General features: G+C 49.5%; 1 protein-coding gene across 1 annotated transcript in view; it reads right to left on the bottom strand.

Annotated features, from left to right (window-relative positions):
* Positions 1-22,675, bottom strand: part of LOC147666498 (A-kinase anchor protein 1, mitochondrial-like) — a 214,986-nt gene that overhangs the window by 47,970 nt on the left and 144,341 nt on the right. The window contains exons 5-6 of the mRNA XM_086949035.1: positions 12,140-12,207; positions 6,645-6,718 (exon numbers count right to left, since the gene is read on the bottom strand). Coding sequence (XP_086805161.1) covers positions 6,645-6,718; positions 12,140-12,207 — 142 coding nt within the window. The remainder of the gene's footprint in view (positions 1-6,644; positions 6,719-12,139; positions 12,208-22,675) is intronic.

Here is a 22,675-nt window from a genome sequence, read left to right as displayed (position 1 = left end):
CATAAAACTTGCTTCTGTGTTTGTACCGCCTTCTTTTGAGCCCCTGTGTGGGTATAAATGGACCATGCTCTTTTAGTTCGTGGTGCTACTTCTTGCAATACCGAAGGGTACTGTCTGAACCGTGGCAGAACCTCATGAGGTGTAATAAATGTAATCTTTTCTATTCCAGTTTCTGTGCTAACTTCTTCCTATTGGTCTAAGGACTTTGTGCAGAGAAGGGCGAACCCCTTGCACTGGTGGTCTTGCTGAGGCCTGCTACTACATCTGGAGCGTGTTTGATGAACCCCTTAATCATGGGAAGAATTTGAGCAGACCCCTGAGACTGCTCAAAGGAGTCTAGGAGAAAATCCTCCTCAATGTCATCGGAATGCATAGGGACTCCATGGTAAACAGCAGCTCTGTTTAAAAGATGACCAAAACCAATGGTATCACTCTGGAGGGGAAGGTTTTGATGGGTATGACTCCGGTTCAGGAATGTCAGACACATTTTGTGGGTTTGTAAAGTCACATATAGGCACATTTTTGGGGTTTGAAAGGTCCCATATACGCTCATCTACATGGTATGAATCAGGTTCTTACATGTCTTCCCCGCCACCCAAATTGTATTCATCATCATTCTGCTGTGGGGAATGTGATGATAATGGAGAATGTACAGGAGAGATTTGAGGTGATATGCGAGGAGGAACAGGAGAAGAAGGAGGAGGAGGTATAGGAGAGGAAGGGTGCATAGGAGATGTTGCACAGTCCTTTTTCTTGGAAGGAACCACAGGTGTGGGTTGTGCATCTGCTGGTCTCTTCTTGTGAGGTGTAGCACCTACATGACCTGTCTTTGGGTCTATGTAGATTTCCTTTTGTCGAGGATCTGGTCGAAAAAGTTCCTCCTCCTCTACAACCTTCTTGGGCTTCGGTTTTTCAGTACCAGTAGAGGTTGTCGTGTGGCTTTAGCCTTGGGAGGTGTTATAACGTCCTGTGCCATAGTTTTCGGTGCCGAAGGTGTCGTTTTCGGCTTTGTAGTCATGTTCGAGGATTTGGGCACCTCGGAATCTGGCTTTGTGTTCTTCGGCGCCGAAGATGTAGAAGTGGACGGCTTCGGAGCCGGTGCTTATTTCGGTACGTCTTTATGTTTCGGTGCCGGTACTATTTTAGGCTTTGTTGCCGAAGGGTCATTTGGCTTCGGCACCATCGTTACTTCAGTTTAGAAAACTGGTAAAAACATGGTTATTTGATCAATAATCTGCTTAGATATAATACGTTTGAAGGAATATACCACCTTATTCTGGGATTTTCAGCAAAATTATAGCGCCAAGACACCCACGGGTATACGCCGCGCTTTATAAATTTTTAAAATAAATAAATAAATAAAATAAATAAATTTTATTTTGCGGTGCCGATGGAAAAAGCTTGCTCGGTGTTGAGGCACTAGAATGCTTAGTTGTTTACTTCGAAGCCTAGCTGAAAGGCGGGGCTTTCGAAGCAGGTATTCGGTCTCGACTGGGCCCTTTGGGAGGAGTTCTGACCTTTGCCTTCAGTTTGGACAGAATATGTGGTGCCGGGGCAGTAGTACTCACGTGCTGACCCGATGGAATGGAGTCATCTGAGTTGTCTGCCTCTGATATGATCTGGAGATCAGGTAAGAGGAACCTCTTCGTCGAAGAAGTCTTCTGGTGCTGGAGCGGATCTCATTTCGTGTCGACTGGCTCTCCGATCCCGGATGGTTTTCTTCAATCGGAAGGATGCACAAGCTGTGCAGGTCGACTCGTCGTGTTCCGGCGATAGACCAAGGTTGCAGACCTTGTGGTGGTCGCTAGGTGGAAATTTTGCTCGACATACCGGGCATCTTTTGAATGGAGTTCTTTCCATGTGGTGTAGCCCGCACGGCGTCGGTAGGCCCAACTGTCCGCGTCGATGACCGGAATAGAACTGATGGTGTCGAAATTATTGTAGTTGATGTCGAGGGTAGTTTGTAGAAGTTTGAGGAAGTTCTACGCTTCGAAGTTGCTGAAAAGTGTTTTTCTAGCCGGAGTGGAGTAACTCATCCGAACCCAGTGGCGGAAAAAAACAATCTAAGGATGGAGCGGATGCCCATGCGCAGTATTGTCCATGGGAGGAGTCACCTATCTCGTGACTACAAAGACTTCCTCCAAGAAGACAACAACCTGCAAACATCCGAGCCCAACACCAGGGGGCGAACTAATGCATAGTGTACAATCTGCAGCTCACATGCCTCGAACAAAGAGTACCAAAACACCACTGTGGAGCAAACAACAAGTTACGTACATTCAGAAATTACCTCTCTGGTGTATACTCCAACTGCAGATTCCTCACCTTGTGAATAATCCCCAGGGTGCCAGGCTTGTATCTGGAAACGTTCAGAGCAGTTCTCCTACATGCTACTAGGTGGTGTTGTGAGCCTCCATGCAAATGTAATTTCAATAAGACATGATGAGCGGAGCAACACATAAGTGCCACCCAGCGCGCGGAGGTCAGTTGCTTTCTAGACTGTCTGTACCATCAAACACAGAGCCAAATTGGTATGACCAGTGTGAAGATTCTAGATTGTGACATTTATAGATGGAAGAGTCCATTTCACAGAATGGTGAGGAATGAGGGTGGGTAAGGAATCTGCATTAGAGTATCCACCAGAACGATTGTTAACAAAGGTAAGTAACTTGTTCTTCTGATGGCTACTCCTAACCACAGATTTCTCACCTCAGCAGTACTTCCCTAGGTGGTGGGCCAGAGCTGGCTTGAACCAAAAAGCAGTGCAGGATCAAATGAGCAAAATATCCTTCAGCAGACCCAACTGTTGAGGCAGTAGTGCTTTATGAAGGTGTGTATCGAAGTCCACATGGATGCCTGACAGATGTCCAAGACAGGCAATCCGAATGCTTAAGCACTGAAAGTAGCTTTTGCCCTGGTGGAACAAGCTTGCAAGCCTTCAGATGGGCTGCTTTTCTCAAAATGTAGTAGAATGTTATGCAGATAACCATCCATTTGGAGAAGGTCTACTTATGCACTCCTTTGGGCCAGATGTATCAAAGGGTTTTACCCATTCTGTGTCTATGGAAAAATGTGTTGGTACATATGGCCCTTTGCTCCGGAAACCCTACAACAAACTGATCATCTACTCAATGTTCCATGGTACGATCAATGTAGAAACTCTGCTCTTTTAGGATCCAAATGTGAAGCCTCTCTTCCTCTCTAGAGGGATGAGGTGTAGCAAAGAATGGCCTGTTCATCATGAAAATGAGTAATCCCTTTCAGTAGAAAGGTAGCTCTGGTCCACAAAACCAACTTATGAAGGCAGAAGGTGGCGTAAGGTGGATTTAAACAGAGCGCCTGAAGTTCACTTGCATGTCTAGCCAAAGTTATGGCTATGAGAAAGATGATCTTTAAAATCTCAAGAGACAACTGTGTGACCATGCAAACATGGTGCACATCAAGAATCTGAGGACTAAATTCAAGTCCCACTGGGGCATCTCAAAGGGTTGCCGTGAAAACAAATATTGCAAACGTTTTTTTAACCTCATCATAACTGGTGATATAAATAAAGACTGATAAACATCCGGAAGAAGGTTGAAAAAGCAGATAAGTAGCACTTCACAGAGCCCAAGGCAAGTCTCTTTCTTGGCTCGAAACAGAACAAACCGCAAAACCTAAGACAACTTTGCCTGTAAAGGGTCAATTTGTCAGATGTAGCAGCAATTCCAAAATTGTCCCAACGGCTGGAAGAGTTATTTAGTTGAGGGACGCTTCACTACCAAAATGATATCAATGACCTTGGGGTGCAGGTCGAAGGAGGTAAACTGTCACTGCTCAATTTCCAAGCATGGATATGCAGGCACAGGTGCAACAACCTGCCCTGCTGAAACAGAGTATCCTTCTGTGCTTGTTGCATTACCACTTAGCAGTGGTGTCGTCAGTGAGCACCTGCACCAGATTTCCTTTGGAAAGGAAGGTCTGCAACGCCAAGAGAATCACCGTCAACTCCATTAAGTTGATGTGGAGTTGACGCTCCACCGGAGACCAAAGCCCTCTGATCTTAATATCTCCCAGATGGCCTCCCCAACCCAGCAGTGGTTTATCAGTGACCACCGTAAGCTCTGGGTGGGATAAGGAGGGGCATGCTACTGACCCAATCCTTGTTCAGTAGCCACGTCAGAACCTTTGCAGTCTCCTTCGAAATCTTGATACAATCAAACAAATTTCTCTGATGATATTCCCACTAGAATATCAGGTCATAACCTCCATGTACCGCCTGGCTTGTGATACTAGCAGAATGCAGCAAGCCATCATTCCAAGGAAATTCAAAGTCATCGTCACTGAGACCTAGGGCAGAGGCAAAAACATCAAGATAATAGCCTGAAGATCCTGCTAAGGAGTCAAGTGTGACTTCGGCTAGCTGATAGTGAACCCAAACGTTAGGTTTGTCGTAGTCTGGAGGTGGTTGACGACTACCTCGGGAGAGCCTGCCATGAACAGCCAGTCATGAAGGTGGGGAAGACTGGTACCCCTTAACTCTAAAGATGTGGTGCAACCAGTAACACTTTTGTAAACATCCAAAGAGTACTGGTGAACTCAAACAGGAGCATAGTGAACAGAAAAAATGTGCCTGCTCCCCATGAACTGCTGCTATTGCCTGTGGGCCTGTAGGGTGTGGAAGTGAATATAAGTGCCCAGGAGGCCCAACACCATCATCCAGTCTTCCAGGCATACAGGACCTGGGCCAGTGCGGGCATTATTAATTTTTCCTTCTGCAGGAAGGCGTTGGAGTAAAGCTCTAAAATAGAAGGCCTCTGTACTTCACGTGCACTAGGATGTAGAGGGAGAAACACCCAGTTCTTACTTCTGAGGCCAGAAACCGCTTTATCACCACTTTGGCCAAAAGGGACAATAGTTACTCCCATAAGATAGACTGATGGTCCTCTTCCAAACACCCTGATGGCAGTTGAAGGTGCCGAACAATAGAAAGGAAGCCCTGCAGACAGTTTGAAGGACCCACTTGTCCATCGTGATGACCTGCTACCAACCCTGGAGGACATGTTATGTTATGTTATGTGGTTTTTATTTGGCGCACAGATGCTCCAGCTAAGGAGCGTCCTGGCGCCCGACAAGGCAGCTACACAACACAACTAAATAAAACAACACAAGCAAATAACTAAGGGAATAAAAACGTTTTCACAGCGCGACGAAAAGAAAGCAGATCGCTCATAGCGCGAATTGCCGGGGGTAAGGAGTTCCATAAAGCAGCGGCCCGCACTCGGAATGAGCGTCCACCGGCCCTGCTTCGCTTAAAGCGCGGCACCACGGCCAATTCGAGGTCTGCCGATCTTAAGGGTCGTGCTGGGATGTAATTGGCCATGAGGGTCGTGAGGATCGTTGCCGGGGACCCCTTCAAGATCTTATAGGATCCTGGCTCCGAGAGGACGGCTGTATGCCAACAAGGACCTACTACATTGATTTTACGGTTGCAGCCGCGGGTGGACTGAACCCTGCTCAGTCATGAAAGCGCTAAAAAGCTTGGTGCGCTGGAAAAGGGGTCTGATGTTGACAGACTGGGGAAACCTCACCCATAGTCATAAAGAGGTCCGAATTGCTAGTTAAACTGCTGTGTGGGTGAAGAAAGGCACAAGGAAAGTGCTGTGGCCCTGGTCGCCTTAAACTACAAGGCAGAGCTGCTTCATCTGCAAAAAGGCAAGAACTGCCAAAAGGCATGTCTATTAAGATGCCTGAAAGTTTCCTGAGAAGTATCAAAAGCGCTTTATGTGAAATATAGCACAAAACATTCAATGGTGTTGTTACTATGGCAATTTAAATACACATACAGTAATAGTCTATCCCTAAAGTTATGATGGTGCTATAGCACCAAGAGATCCCCCTGGGGATGATTCATTGCTCTACAAATAATAATAATAATAATAATAATAATAATAATAATAATAATACGACTACACTATGCAGGTCAAACACCATTCAAAGTTACACTTCACAGATTTGCTTTTGTTTAGCAGCACCATTTGAAAAGATGCAATTTATTTTATTATTTGTGTCGGAAAATGTAGTTTGAAGCATCCTAGCATCTCCCGGAACATCAATCTTCTGCCATCTCTAGCAACAAAACGAGAAAGAGAAGACAGGAGCAACGAGTTCACAAGCAACGTAGGAAGAAGCAAAGGAGAAGCAACAAAAAAAGTAACTGCACCTGAGTTTGAGCAACAGAAGGACACCAATAAAGTAAGTAATCAGTATCTGGTCAATGCTCCTTCCAAAGGAATAACACACGAAGAGGAAGTGGAGTCTGCATATGGTGACCAATGAGAAACAAGGAAATGAGTGACAAAGCCAATCAATGGCTAGTACGGGCAGGCTAAAAGACCAAAAACCCCTTGTAGAGCTTTTAGAATTTTTAGAACTAGGATTGTCACATGTGACAGGGCATGCGCTCTGCCTGCAAAAAAAGAGTCACTCATCAATGAATATGTACGTTATTTATTATAATTTACCCTATAAATAGGTTCCTAAAAATATTTAGAAGGTCAATGAGAAACAAGGGTTGTCTCAAAAGTTAAGATGAAATCGACCTGGTGGCCTACGCTAGGCACCTCCATCCTACATAAATTGACACTCAGATCAAAATAGGTTACCTGTGCAAGCAGGGCTGTACCTCTCGTCATTTCATTAACCGTCACATCAGCTTCAGAAGAGAAGTGATCCTCGTCTGTTTAGAGAAAAAGCACAAACAGTTAAAATAACTTAGATTAATTATTAAGGAGACTCATTTTTAGCGCTCAAGTTTACATCACTTACCTCAAAGAGGGAGGGCTCCTTTAGTCTGCCAAGTCTTGCAGCATTTGACAGAATTGTACAGTCTATATTTCATTACATACAAATTTACATCTGTGAATACTGTACACGTCTGTATTAGGTGTCAATCCTTAAGCGATGTTTAGGTATTACTAGAAAATTACTTTATTCCATTTATCCTCAAATGTTGATCAACAGCTAACAAGGAACTGTATCTATTAAGTACAACTATTCAGGACCCCTTAAAGCACAAGTTACTTACCTTCGGGAACGATATGATATCTGTAAGAAACAGTAGTTCGTATTAGATTCCTTACCTTAGAATATCCACAGGTGTCAGATTGGATCCTGAAACTTTTGCGTAGCAGTACCCTTTCGCGTCGGTAGGCGTAGTCTGCGGCTCTGCGTCGGTCGTCGTTGGTGCAGGGATGATGGTGCCGGGATGACGTCGCCGGAGTACTTAGACACCGCTCTTGCGCGCCGACGTCCGTTCTCATACATAGCTTTTTCGCGCCAGAAACAGAGAGCCATGATAAAAACCAACACTGGTGCCATGAAACTAGGGCCCTGAAAGGGGATGACCTTAACCCTAGATATCGGTTCGCAGAATGGGTAGGATGGGTGGGGCAGTAAGGAATCTAATACTAACTACTGTTTCTTACAGATATATCGTTCCCGAAGGTAAGTAACTTGTGCATCTGAAAGAAACAGGTTAGTATTAAATTCCTTACCATAGAATAGATACCCCAGCAATACCAACCCCGATGGCTGGTCTGCGAACCAATGATCACACCAGAAAGTCCTGGAGAACGGAACGGCCAAAGAAGCCATCTCTCCGGACTTGGCTTTCCAGGCTTGGCTGTCCAGGCAGTAGTGTCTTGCAAACGTGTGCAACGAGGCCCACCTAGCTGCCTGACAGATGTCCTGCAAGAGGACTCCCCGACCAAGGGCAGTAGTAGCCGCCGTGGCCCGAGTGGAATGGGCCCTCAGCCCAACAGGAGGCTCCTTTTTAGCCAAGGTGTAGCATACCTTGATACACAACACGACCTACCGAGAGATAGTCCGCTTGTGCACCGCCCAACCTTTAACGCCCAAGTAATCATCCACCGGGAACTGGTGTGTGCGATCCAAATAGCATGAGAGCGCACGTTTTGGGTCCAGACGGTGGAGCCGCTCTTCCTCTTTAGAGGGATGCGGAAGCGGAAAGAAGGTGGGCAAGGTGATGGACTGCCCGATGTGGAAGGCTGTGACTACTTTGGGCAGGAAAGAGGGTCGCGTCCGCAACACAACTTTGTCCGGATGGACAGAAAGGAAGGGAGGTTTAGAAGAAAGAGCCTGGAGCTCACTTACCCTTCTGGCAGAGGTGATGGCAACGAGGAATGCAGGAGACGGAGAGGACAGTTATGAAGTGGCTCGAAAGGAGCGCACATCAGATAGGTCAGAACAAGGTTCAAGTCCCACTGAGGCATCATGAAAGGAACAGGAGGAAACATATGAGTGATGCCCTTCAAAAACCTATTTACAACTGGGGACTTGAACAAAGAGGGCTGATCAGGGAGCCTCAAGAAGGCGGAAATAGCAGAGAGGTAGCCCTTGATAGTGCCCAGAGCTGAGTCCTGCTGGGCAAGAGAGAGAAGAAAGAGGAGAACCTCTAAAAGAGGGGCAGAAAGGGAATCCACAGCCTTTGCTGTGCACCATTGAACAAATTTGTTCCACCTGCAGACGTATACCGATTTTGTGGAGGGATGCCTGGCTGCCAGAATCACATTACAGACTTCAGGAGGCAAGTCAAATGGCCTCAACTGCCGCCGCTCAATCTCCACGCATGTAAGTGGAGACTAGACAGGTTCGGGTGGAGGACCGTCCCCTGCTGCTGCGATAGAAGGTTCTCCTGAAGAGGCAGACGAATCAGGGGATCGACAGACATGCTGAGTAGCTCGGGATACCAGTATCTTCGTGCCCAGTCTGAAGCCACAAGGATAACTTGGGACCGGTCGCATCTGATCTTCTTCAGCACTCTGGGCAGAAGTGGTATAGGTGGAAAGGCGTACAAGAGACCGCAGCTCCATTCGCGACGAAAAGTGTCTCAGAGCGAGTGCCGCCTTGGAAATTCCAACGCGCAGAACTGATGACATTGTGCGTTCTCTTCTGTGGCGAATAGATCTAACTAAGGCTCTCCCCACTGCTGAAAGAGGCCTTGCACCACGTCAGAGTTCAGACGCCATTCGTGATCCATCATGCACCGACGGCTGAGTTTGTCCGCCCTGGCGTTCAGGGAACCTGCCAGGTGTTGAACCACCAGGGTCATGCCCTGATGTTCCAGCCACTGCCTGGCATAGGGTCCACGACCACACCCGGCCCCGTTTGTTGCAGTACCACATGGCGGTGGTGTTGTCCGTGAACACCTGCACTACACTCTCCCGGACAGAGGGGAGGAATGCATTCAGTGCAAGCCGGATCTCCCGCAGCTCCAGAAGGTTGATGTGGAGCCGGGACTCGACCAGAGGCCTCTGATCTCCGCCTCTCCCATGTGGCCCCCCCCCCAGCCATGGAGGGACGCGTCCGTCTCAACTAAGTGCTCAGGTTGGGGTAGGGAGAGGGATCTGCCTCTGACCCAATCGCGGTCCGTGAGCCTCCACTGCAACTGTCTTGCAGTGCCCTCAGAGATCAAGACATGGTCGGACAAGTTGCCCTGATGCTGGGCCCACTGAAACTTCAGGTCCAACTGCAGAGCCCGCATCCGCCACCGGGTGTGATGCACCAGAAGGATGCAGGAGGCCATCAGCCTCAGAAGCCGCAGCCTCAACCTGACCGAGAGTCGGGATAACGGATGAAAGATTGGAATCAGAGCCTGAATATCCCGAGCCCGCTGTTGCGGAGGATAAACTGGAAACTGCGCAGAGTCTAGAACTGCTCCGATGAAGAGGAGCTTCTGAGAGGGACACAGGTGTGACTTCGGCACATTGAAGGAGAAATCCAGCAGGTGCAGGAGGTTGGCCGTATTCTGGAGGTGGCTGACTGCTGTCTGGGTGAGCCCGCCTTTAACAACCAGTCGTCGAGGTAGGGGAAGACTGAAACCCCTAACCTGCGCAGATGAGCTACGACCACCACCATCACTTTCGTGAACACCCGTGGGGCGCTGGTAAGGCCGCAGGGGAGCACGGTAAAATGAAAGTGCTCGTTGCCTACCGTGAACCGCAGGTAACGCTGATGGGCCGGCAGGACGGGGATGTGAAAATAAGCGTCCTGCAAATCCAACGCTACCATCCAGTCTCCCGGGTCCAGGGCAGCTAAGACCTGAGCCAAAGTCAGCATCTTGAACTTCTCCTTCCGGAGGAAGCCGTTGACGTTCCACAGGTCTAAGATAGGGCGTAGGCCCCCTTTGCCCTTCTTGTGAACCATAAAGTAGTGGGAGTAACAACCACTCCCTACTTCTGGCCCAGGAACGCGCTCGATCGCCCCCTTGGCCAAGAGGGCCATAACTTCCTCTCGCAGAAGACTCAAGTGATCCCAGACACGCGGTGGTACTGCGGTGGCATGGCTGGAGGGGTCGCCTCGAAGGGGAGGGCGTAGCCCCTTCAGACCATTTGCAGAACTCACCTGTCAGATGTGACGGTGCGCCAGTGGAGGAGGTGATGGCGAACCCTGCCCCCCACTGGCGTCACATGGGCCTGAAAGCTCGGACTAGGAGAGTTTCGAGGCGCATGCTGCAGGGGTAGGTGTGGACTGACCTTGCCGTTGTCCCCAAGCACCGCCAAACCGGTTTCTACATCCGCCACCGCGCTTGATGTTAGTCTGCGGGCCGCGGGCCGGGGACAGCGTCGTCCTGGGACTGCGACAGGGGCGACACCCTGGGGGCCGGCGCCAACGAGGTCGTAAGTTCGACCGGCGGCGACCCGGATCCGGCGGGGCCCTGCGGCGTCGGGGCCCTGCGGCGTCGGGGCCCTGCGGCGTCGGGGCCCTGCGGCGTCGGGACCGACGGCGCCGGGGCCAAAGCACCTGGCCCGCTTGGAGACCCAGTCGGGGCCGCTTAGCCCGAAGGCGCCGCGGAACCCGACGGAGGAGTGAGCTTCCTCATGGCCATGAGGAAGGCCTCGATCTCCTCCGGCGTCTCATTCTGCCCAGGGACCAGCAGGTATGGAAGCAGGCCGCGACGACTTCGGCGGAGCCGCGGGGAGGTGTCGCCGGAACCCCCGGCCGCGAGAGCGTCTGGTTGAGTCAGAAGAGCGATGTCTCCTGTTCGAATTCTTGTGCCTCTTACCTGAGAACTTCGAGTCGGAAGACTGATGACTACTCCCGGAACTGTGGTGACTCCGGCCCCGCGACTGGTCCCTCGACCTCCTTCCGGACCGGGACCGAGCGGCACGGGGCTGACTGCCGGAGCTCGAGTCGCTTGCGGGACCGCCCCCGTCTAGCTTTGGACGTCAGGGCCGGGCAGTCGGAGCAGGACTTGTCGTCGTGGTCGGGGGCCAGACAGTGATGGGAGTCAGTAACCGACATCAGTCGGCTGCAATCGACGCAGGGTTTGAACCCGGGCATCCCTACCGTCACAGTCGGAGTCGAGTGACTTCGAAAGATGATCAAAAAGGATCGAAAAAGTTAGTAAAAAATTGACTAAGGGTACAACTTTTTCTGGATCGGCGTTTGCTGGTGCGGAAAAAGTAGGTCAGCGCGCGAGGGCGGCGTCTAAGTACTCCGGCGATGTCATCCCGGCACCAATGGCGCCGACGACGGACACGGAGCCGCAGACGACGCCTACCGACGCACAACGTACTGCTACGCAAAAGTTTCCGGATCCAGTCTGACGCCTCGGGATATTCTAGGGTAAGGAATCTAATACTAACCGGTTTCTTTCAGATATATCTTACAACTCCTATTTCTGCTTTAGATTTTTGCTACTACTTCAACCGCAATGCAATGCAGTTTAGCCATAGTGAACTGTGTACTGCTATAAAAAGGACAAATATGCTGTATAGAATTTAACTATCTACTACCACTTCCATTCCAGTCTTCAGCCTAGGTCAGGCCATCCCTCCTGACTGGTTTCAACAATTTGTTCTTTTTCTGTAGCTTACAGCAAGCAGCAGTATTACCTGCACATGTAGACAAATTGGTGCTTCCAAGTCATACTACAAAAGGCAACTAACAAAATGTACTTACATAACGCACAACTACATTCCTTATAAATTTTAACTTAGACAATTAAAATGTTATCGTAATTTAAGTACTTTCCAACCATGACACAAGCTATGTATATAATGTAAACTTGATTGCAGTCTACAGACTAAGCTTAGATAATTTTTAAGAATGGTTATTTGATGAAGAAAACATTTACCTGGAAGGGGTATCACATTGTCCAATAAAACCTCCGATCCTTGGAAAGGTAATGTTACAAAATCAGATCTGAAAGATAAAACAGTGACACAATCTATTGTAAAAAGGTTGCAAAAAATTAAAATTGAAGCTAAAGGACAAACAATACTTCCTACAAGCCATTCATTTTCAAGATTCATTAAGGTTCCATGGCCAACTGCAGTCTGTGCATTAAAACTGGGTGTCTCAGGGTAGCATGAAGGCTCAAAACATTGTGCAAATACCCACCAAACTATTGTGTCTATCCCTCAAGGAGTGAGGTACGAGTTACTTACCTTCTATAACGATGTATCTGGTAGAGACGTTGTCTAGCCGCAGATTCCTTAACTTCGAATATCCCCAGGCGTCAGACTGGAAACCAGATTTTTTTTTTTGCAGCAGGACCTCTGAGTGCCGAGGGATGGCGCCACACGGCCCCGCCCTGACATCATCCACGTATGTGACGTCAGCGAGGTCATTTCAGTCCCTCCCGGCGCGCAGATGTCCATTTTCTGCAGCACAACGCGGAGCCACCAACAAAAGACTGAAAGTATGGGAACAGTGTGCAAGGGATGAAAAATCTGTGAATACAGAAGGAGGATGGTGCAAGTCAACATCGAAAAAGACAGAATTAGACACTGCCTACATATAAGTGAAAAGGCTGTGAGAAAGAGCCCCGCAAGCTAAGCGAAGACCCTTCCCCAAGTGCAGCAAGGGAAGAATATTTCAGACAGAAACAGAATGTCAATACCATGTGGAACTGTGTCGTCCAGCAAGTACAGAGCACAGAGAGAACAGGCCACTGCAGGAAGATATGAAAAGACTGGCACTCTCCCTGTAGTAATGGAGGACTGAAAAAGAGGTCAACAGCTCCTCAAAAAAGACAACTGTAGAGGAGACCAGAACCGTGAGTCTATAGAGAAGGAGGGAGGGAAGGCAGCAGGAGAAGAAAACAAAAAGAAGATTAATCTCCAGGTGAAGATGAATCAAAAGGCACCATTTTACACGAAAGAAACCCCTTGGAAGAAATCAGCTGTATAAGGCAATTCTCAAAAGGACGCAACCATGTGAGCACCCGTGAGAGAAAAAACAATAGTAACTGAAAGAGGCCAGTGGAGAACCCCACTTGGCAAGGTCCTCGCAGAACGGGAAGGCTGGGTGGGCGTTAAGGAATCTGCGGCTTGACAACGTCTCTCCCAGATACATTGTTACAGAAGGTGAGTAACTCGTACATCTGATAGATACATCTAGTCACAGATTCCTTAACTTAGAATAGATACCACAGCCATACCCCAAGGGGAAGGTGGGTCTGCGACAGAAAAGAAAGCACCAAGCACTTGAGCCGGCAACAGAGTGACGGACAATGGGGGAGGCTGTGGCGGAACAGCCAGACAGCAACCAAACTAGCTCGGAAGAGCAAAAGATAACAGGATGCAAGACATCCCAAAAGTGCCAAAATGGCCAGAACCCTGTATACGCACAAGAGGTAGAAACGGCACCAGCCATATACCAGAATAAAAGAGGAAGAAGCACCACTCGCTTAATGGCGCACTATGTGAACACCTACCAAAAGTTGAGAAAAAACAAGAAGATGCAACCACAGCCTACAAGGCTAGCCCATGGAAGGAATGCCAGAGAGGCTACAGCAAGAATCAAAGGTCAAGCGGTAGAACTCAGCAATGTTTCTAGAAGTGCAGGAGGAAACAAGAAGCACGCCAAGTGCACACCCAATCCCAAAAGGGGGAACAGGAAAGAACAGTAACAACCTGAAGCACGCTGATGCGGGCCACCACAGAATCATGCACAGAGCAAACAGCCACAGAGACCACAAGGTGGCGTAGCTAAAATAAGCATAAGACTGCCCGACCAGGCAGCTTGAAGAATAAGGGGAGAACCAACACATGAAATACAGATATGCAGGGTGTAGACCTAGGACAACTGAAATCAGAAAAGCCGTCTCGCATGCCCAGGTGATATCATATAGGGTGATATCTAATGAAGGAGGCAAATCCGAAGGAAGGGGTAGCAGAGGCACCAAAGTACCACGGCGTAGAAACGGAGGAAGAATCTCAGAATTCTAGACCACACTCTCAGACTGGAAGGAAAGTAACCCTTGTCCAGAAAGCGATATCGTTAAGTATCTGAACATCAAGAAGGGAGCAGTGTAAAACTGAGGAACCACCCAATTAAGTGGAAGGCAAAAAGGGACCTTATTGGCAATCCTGCATGCATCACTGAAAATATATATATACATACATGCACAGAACGCTCACAAAAGCCACCTCCAATCCCCAAGGACCGGCGAAGCACGAGACGGACCACAGGATCTGATCAAAATTCTTTACTTATTCAGGTTTCAGGTAACAGAGATATAGAGAAATATATATATATGGGGGCCGTTCTAGATCAGAGTAGCCCAGAATTGAAACAAAAAGCAACATGGCTGCAACCTGCAGCTGGGTTTCGCAAATGCTCAAACTGCAGAGCGTGCAAATTTGGGATAAACAAAATGCATTATTGCACCCCCTTCAGTCCCACCGAAATCCCTATCATTGGCAACCACACTTGTAAGACAGAATTCGCTGTGTATGTCCTGACGTGCACCTGTGGCCTTAATTACATAGGCAGTACCAAACTACAGGCACACGTCAGGATCTTACAACATCTTTGAGCTATTTTACACTGCGATCCTGCTTACCCGGTGGCACGCCATTTTCAGAAAAAACACAACAAAGATGTGGGCTGCCTGACTTACTATGTGGTGGGAGCAGTACCTAAACTACGTAGGGGAAGGCAATAGGGAGCTCCGGTTGAGACAACTGGAGTCTAGCATGATCCTTAAGTTTGAAAGCAAATGGCCGAATGGCCTGAATAATACAGAGGACATGCACGATTTTCTGTAAATACACCTCTAATTTGGCTCCCTTATTTTAAACCCATAGTTGCCTCTTTCTACCTTGCAGCATGCTCTCATCTGAAAGTCTTTTTTGAAATTCTGTCTCATATTTCAATTCTGTGCCCTACACCCGCAGGCAGTCAGGTTCCCTGTTGCCTGTGGGGATGCTTCGTTTTAAGTAGGGCTCTCTTGCCTTGTAGCTTGATATTGTAGTTTTTAATGGATAGTCAGGTTCCCGGTTATCCATTGCCTTGTATATATCAGTTCCCCAGCCTCCCCACTTTAACATTTTTAATATCCTGTTTTTCCCCATTGATCCTTTTTAGCACTTTTTTTATACACAGGGTGTTTTAATCACTTGTAAATATGATTAATTACCAAAAAGTATGAAATGTTTTAAATTGCTTTTTATTGACAAAATAAGGCTTTGTCCCAATTGTAATGATGGCAATATTTAATCATGAATATACAGGTTGTTTTATCATACACTTCAGCACTATGGCCGGGATGCCCGCCACCCCCTCCAAGTCAAGTCAGAAATTTATATAGCGGGCTACATACCCAGAGGGTCTCTAGGCGCTTGAGGAAGGGATGGGAATTATTTGTCGAATATCCAGGTTTTAAGTTGCTTTCTGAAAGCTAGGTGGTTCTGAGTGAGACGTAGGTGAGTGGGGAGTGAGTTCCAGGTTTTAGCTGCAAGGTAGGAGAAGGATCTACCTCCCATGGTGGTTTTATTGATGCGAGGAATGGTAGCAAAGGCTTGGTTGGAAGATCGTAGCTGGCGAGGGGGGGTGTAGAAGGAAAGTCGTGTGTTGAGGCATTCGGGTCCAAGTTCGTATAGTGCTTTGTGAGCGTGGGTTAGGAGGCGGAAAGTAATCCTCTTATTGACGGGGAGCCAGTGGAGGTTTTTCAGGTGGCTAGAGATATGGTCTTTACGCGGGATGTCTAGTATGAGTCTGGCTGATGCGTTCTGGATGCGTTGGAGTTTTTTCTGGAGTTTTGCGGACACCAATTCCCCAAGGGGAGGAGACAGACACAGGTTTGAGCTTTTGGAAGACGGGGGGGAGTTACCCCCCCGGCCGTATTTATTAAAATATGAAACAAAATTTAAAACATTAAATTAAAACGTTTCATGAATTATGTACAATTTTACTTTCATTACATTTGGATGAAGACATTTTCTTTGGCTAACCTTAACAGATCTTAAATACAAAGGTTTCCTAGCCGAGTCTAGCATCCTGAAAATGCATACATTCTAAATTAAAATTGTACATCCTAGCATTAAGGGCCAACGGCAAGGTCTTAACCGGTTTCAGATCCCTACTACCAAACTCCCGCCCTCACGGTGTGAGTGGCGCATGCGCAGAGGACTTTACCCTCGTTGCCAACTGTAATTTCCCTTGTCGTGGGGGCCCCCTTTCACTCGACGCCATCTTAAAGGTCGTCCGAGTTCCCGTGTGACAGTTGTTTTACCTACTAAGGAAAGAAAATTAAGCCTAATCTGAAACAGCTTGACTATTCATCAACTTTTCATTTCTACAAAAGGGGAAAAAAGCCCTAAAGCACACGACAATTTTATTATGTATACACTCCTTTACTTTTTCTACAAAGGAAAAAAGGCCTATACACATTTATATAATCCAAGGCATGCAAAAATGCTGAAAAATGTGACTGCATCTCTTTAATACATTCGGATATCATCAACAATTACTTTATTCAAAAAGACATTGCAAGAGGGGCTGGTGGGTGGGTCAAAATTGACGCTTGTTCCGTCGAGGGCTCACGAGCAACGAGTGGTGCAGCCTTCAGAGCACTGGAACAAGAGGACGCTTCTTTGGATTCCCGCTCTATTTATCCGTCTATGGGAGGGCGGGGACCCTCCTCAGGTACGCCCCCTGGGCGCGGTCTTCCGGGCGGGTGTCTAGGACAACCCCTTCTGGGCGGGAAGGGCGTGCTCCGGCTACGCCGCTTTGGGCATACCAGCCGAACCACGCCCCCGCCCAAAATGGTTTCCCGGGGGGGATCGGGGCACCCATCCATACGTTCGGGGGGACCGAGTAGTCTTCCCTTTCCATATGGCCGGGATGCCCGCCACCCCCTCCCAACACCAATTCCCCAAGGGGAGGAGACAGACACAGGTTTGAGCTTTTGGAAGGTGGGGGGGGAGTTACCCCCCCGGCCGTATATTAAAATATGAAACAAAATTTAAAACATTAAATTAAAACATTTCATGAATTATGTACAATTTTACTTTCATTACATTTGGATGAAGACATGTTCTTTGGCTAACCTTAACAGATCTCTAATACAAAGGTTTCCTAGCCGAGTCTAGCATCCTGAAAATGCATACATTCTAAATTAAAATTGTACATCCTAGCATTAAGGGCCAACGGCAAGGTCTTAACCGGTGTAAGATCCCTACTACCAAACTCCCGCCCTCACGGTGTGAGGGGCGCATGCGCAGAGGATTTTACCCTCGTTGCCATCTGTAACTTCCCTTTCACTCGACGCCATCTTAAAGGTCGTCCGAGTTCCCGTGTGAGGTATCTTTAAGAAGGACAGCGTGGACCCCCCCCCCCCCCCCCCCTTCCCCACACTCTCTTCCGCCGGAGCGGATATCCGGCCCCCGGGAAATTCGTAGGAGGGGCATCTAGCCGTCTCCCCCCTGGGAGTGGCCTATGGCCGTCTCCCCCTAGGCGACCCATCTGTAGTGGGTGCCGCCTCCCCGTGGGAGGGGCCAATGGCTGCCTCCCCCGGGCGCTCCCATCCATTCTGGGTGGCGCCCCCCCTAGGGACCTTGAAATTACTGCTAATCGATCATGACCTTACCGCCACAGGCCGGATAGTTGACCGACTATCCGGCCCCCCCACACCTCCTAAAGGTCATGCCTCCTCAATCCCCTTAGCCATGCTATGAAGTCTCCTATGAGTAAATCATTCCCTGCCCTGGACAAGTGAACCCCATCATTCAAATAAAAGTGATCACCCCGAATACACCCATGGGGAATGCTATGCAAATGCGCGGAGCGAAACAATTTCCCAATTTTATTGTTGACCCTCTTTACCGAGTGGTTCATCGCTGACACAGAGAAACCCCCCGCCAAACTCTCCTGGGGATCATGTGGGACCAGGCGATTGTGCACCCCGGGAGCCTCTTAGCCAACCAGCTGACTGCCGACAAAATGTGTTCCACTAACACTCGTCTTCCCAGTCTCACCAAGTCATTTCCCCCCAAGTGTACTATGATTATAGATGGCGGTGACCTTTGCCGCCCTAAGAGACCCTCCACAAACGATTGAAATTGGTCAAAACAGAGGCCTCCCTTCCCATGGAAGGTCACTCTGAACCTGTATTCCCCAGATGCGCGAGTCGCGTCACCTGCCATAAATACGTCCCCGGCGCGCCTCACGTATGAGTGGCCCACGACCCATACCACTTGCTCTCCAGTCGGTGATCCTCGCCCGCTGGTCCCCTGGTGATGGGTTGATCCCAAATTCCGCCCCGCGTCACAGGCTTGCGAAACTGTAATTCAAACAAAAGACAACAAGCGTGAGTGCATTTCATCAGTCTTTTTACAACATGTGCAATCGCACATACCTCTTGAAGCAGTTCGAGAACCAACGGCCTAGCTGTTTCACTTCTTCCGCACCCAGACCCCGGGCCGTAGCCTCAGTAGCGGCCCCTATTCTGAATGAGTGGGTCCCAAAATCGCACGGGTCCATGCCCGCCGCAGCGATTGTAAGTGCTAGCACCCTCTGAAACTGAAATCTTGTCAGAGGGGTGCCATCCTTGTGCCTAAGCAGGCTCCCTCCCCATGTTGCCGGCCTCTGTGCCAAGTATTCCTCTAAACACTTTATCGGACAAGTGGGGCTCCCTCGAGCGCGCTGCACAACAACACTATCCCCCATAGGTTCCTGGTCTGTCTTGGACCTGACTATCGAGATTAGCATCGAATCACCCCGTATTTGTACGTGATCCCTGCATAAGCCTCCCTCCATATCTTTCTTGTTCCTCGCCACGAGTTCGCTTACCCGCATGGCCCCATGAAATGCCAAGGCGAAAGCTGCCCGGAACAGAACTGCTTCGGAAGGGGAGGAGCATGTCTCATCCAGCTTTGCTAAAAGCCGAGAAAATCTCTCTAAACCAATCGGGCGCCTCGTATCTTGTCTGCGACCCTCCAGGCGTTGCCAGCCGCGGAGCGCCTTCCTGACTAAAAAGGAACCCGTCGGGTCCCTTATGCCGTGGAGCTGTGCCATGAATGATATGGCCGCCCTATGTCTGTTGGCAGTTGCGGCTGATCGGCCTTCTCTATGCAGCGCTACTAAGAACACCAGGAAGGATTCCTCCTGCCCCCAGCTCTGTCTCCATGCCGGGCCTAAAAAGGTGCAGTAAGAAGGAAACGCTCCCTCATAAGCCTTCCTCGTCCTGGGCGCTAAGCTGGCAGCCACGAGGTCTTGTAATCCGTGGCACCGATCAGCCATAGTGCATCGGGGAACGGTGCCGCCACTAGATCCACTGTGGGTAGATAGCCCCTGAAAGCCTGCATGTGTGAACGAGAGAGTGCATCAGCTGCATTATTCAGTACACCCGGCACATGTTTTGCCCTGAACTGTACATTCAATCTCATGGAACGTAAAACAATTTCTTTCAACAGTCTCAAGATCCACTTGCAGCGTGCTGCCTGCTGATTAATGCACTCGACCACTGTCATATTGTCCGACCAGAACACTACTGAGCGGTCCCTAAAATCGTCTGGCCATGCCAACAGAGCCACCCAAATGGGAAACAGCTCCAAGAACCCAATGTTACCCGTTAGGCCACTGGAGTGCCACCATGTCGGCCATACTTGTGCCGACCATCGGTTACCAAAGATGGCGCCAAATCCCACGCTCCCAGCTGAGTCAGTCCACAAACCCAGTTCGTCAGACGATGCTGGGGGCTTGTTCCACGCCACTCGACCGTTGAAGTCGGCCAGGAATGCCAACCAGATGCGCATATCCTGGCGAACCTCTGCCGACAGTCTCGTGCGGTGGTGTCCCTCCTTGAGGCCGACCATAGCTTGTGCAATGGAGCGTGAGAAGGGGGTGACCCATCGGTATTACTCTCAAGGCAAAGTTAAGCTGACCCACTGTTTGTTGTAACTGGTGCAGGGTCACTTTTTCTTTGCCCAGGCATTGTATCAAGGAAGCCCTGAACTTGGCCACTTTCTCCATTGGCAGACGGAAGCATCCCTCCACTGAATCGAGCTCAATCCCCAGAAACTCCAGTGAAGTAGATGGCCCCACTGTCTTACCTGGTGCTAATGGGACTCCAAATTCCTGCATGAGAATGCAGAAATCCTGCAGTGCCGGTGCACATTCCGCAGTGCCGGCCGGTCCTAAGAACAGGAAGTCGTCTAAATAGTGCATCACTTGTCTATGCCCTGTGGCCTCAGTGAATGCTCATTCTAGAAAACAACTGAACATCTCAAAATAAGCACAAGAAATTGAGCAGCCCATGGGCATGCATCTATCCATGTAATACTTCCCCTGGAACGTAAATCCTAGCAAGCGCTGGTCCCGCGGGTATACCGGGAGCAACCTGAATGCTGATTCGATGTCTGATTTCGCCAACAGAGCACCGGGGCCCAGGTGATTCAGTAGGGCAACGGCATCGTCAAACGATGCGTACCGAACTGAACAGACATCCGGGTCAATGGCTTCATTCACCGAGGCGCCCCTCGGGTCTGACAGATTGTGAATGAGTCTATATTCCCCTGGGTCTTTCTTCGGAACCACACCTAAAGGTGAACACGCGAAATCCGCCACTGGCGGGCATTGAAAAGGTCCTGCTACCCGCCCCAAGCTGACCTCTTTGGAAATTTTCTTGGCCACCACTGCTGGGTTGTGTTGAACGGATTGCGGATTTTTACAAAAGGGGCTCCCCCGAAAATTCCCCGCCGGGATGTTGAAGCCATATAGGAAACCATTCCTCAAAATCCCAGCGGATACATGATCAGGGTATCTGTTCAGCCAGGGGGTCAAAGCCATGATATCAATGGGTGAAGACGATTGCCTCCCAAGCATCACTTCAATCCTGCTTGGATCCCCCCTTTCCTCCCAAACCACCGTTCTTGGACCTACAGCTGCTTTCCGGATGTGAGGAGTTCCCACAGCCCGCACAAGCATGCCGGAACCTACATGTTCCCTGGGGCCTGTTACAGTTACCTCTGTTGAAGCCCCAACAAACCCCGCGCTTGCCGCCATTTCCGCCGGTCTTGGGCTGTGATTCCCCACCGGCGCTTGCTCGAAAGGGCTGCGTCGGCCTTTGTTGAACTGTCCCAGACCCGCTCCCGCACGGCGAGGACGTACCTGCCGATCCAGGCAAGAGCTGTTTGTGCCACGATACTGTGTCGAGGCAATTCCATGTCAACGTTACATCAAACTCTTTTGACTTTCGAAAGTGCACATCATAACCTTTCCACTCATTCCCCCCGTACAGGTTCTAAAAATCCATGATCCTGTTCTGGTAACAGGAAAGATCGGGCAACACTTCAGGTTTACGTTCCCCCATTATTGCCGTAAATATAGAGAAGGCCTTCACCCAGTTGACTACGGTCTCGTCGACCCTAAATTCCGCCATCTTGGCCCGCCATACGCTGGGGTGCCATAAATCTTTCTGGGTCTTTGCGTACTCTATCTCACGATGGTCGGTTAATAATGAAAACATATTAACATATTTGTCCCCCAATATCATTTCCTTCGTGGCCGCTGGGATGTGCTGGGCCACCCTTTCGCGCCTCGAAGGCACTGAACTCTCCCCCACCATTGGCAATGGGTTCTTACCGGGTTCAACCGCCGTGTCTGCTGTCTTTTCTCGGCCAACTGTTGTCACTCCCGGTGCGACCTGTGGGGGAATAGAAGGAACATTCGCCGTCCCGGCTTCTCTTGACTGCCGTAACTGCTCGATTATTAATCTGGCTTCCTCGGCCGGATCCCCCGCAGCCACAGCCCCCCCCCCCGATTTCTTTTTAAGCCAGGGCAATACTGCCGCTAACTGAATGGCCAGTTCTGGGGGCATCTGATCATCATCAACCGGAGTTATTACAACAGGGATCGGAAAACCCGCGTCTGGACTCGATACCGGGGTGTCCACTGGTGCGACGGGGGCTGCTGGGGGTACCTCCGGGACCAGGCCCTCCCCGGAAATCGCCCTCTTCTTAGTACGCCTCCCCCTACCCTCAGGGACGACTCCCGGCAAGGCCGGACCTATCACCTTCTTAGGAAGGCCCGCGAGGTCGTTCTGGGCTGCTATCTGCTTTTTTACCTCTGTCAAGCCCCGACCGATCGAATCTACTTTACCCAGCTTTCTGTCCATGACCGCCATTCGGTTCGACAAAGTGCGCAGTATCTTCTCCAACTCGGAGCTCTTTCCCGCTTTTTTGCCGGCCATGGCTTCGCTCACTCCGTTCGAGTTGCTCGACAAGGTCCTAGATCCTTCACACGACTGAAGCTGAAAAAGAAAGAACAAAGATTACAAATTCTCAAAATTGCCGCTTGTTCCGTCGAGGGCTCACGAGCAACGAGTGGTGCAGCCTTCAGAGCACTGGAACAATTCTATTATCCGTCTGCGGGAGGGCGGGGA

Source organism: Lissotriton vulgaris, unplaced genomic scaffold, assembly GCF_964263255.1.
Source record: "Lissotriton vulgaris unplaced genomic scaffold, aLisVul1.2 SCAFFOLD_1451, whole genome shotgun sequence".
NCBI classification, from domain to species: Eukaryota; Metazoa; Chordata; class Amphibia; order Caudata; family Salamandridae; genus Lissotriton; species Lissotriton vulgaris.
The sequence above is the reverse complement of the archived record's forward strand: the minus strand, read 5'-3'. Positions and strand labels throughout refer to the sequence as shown.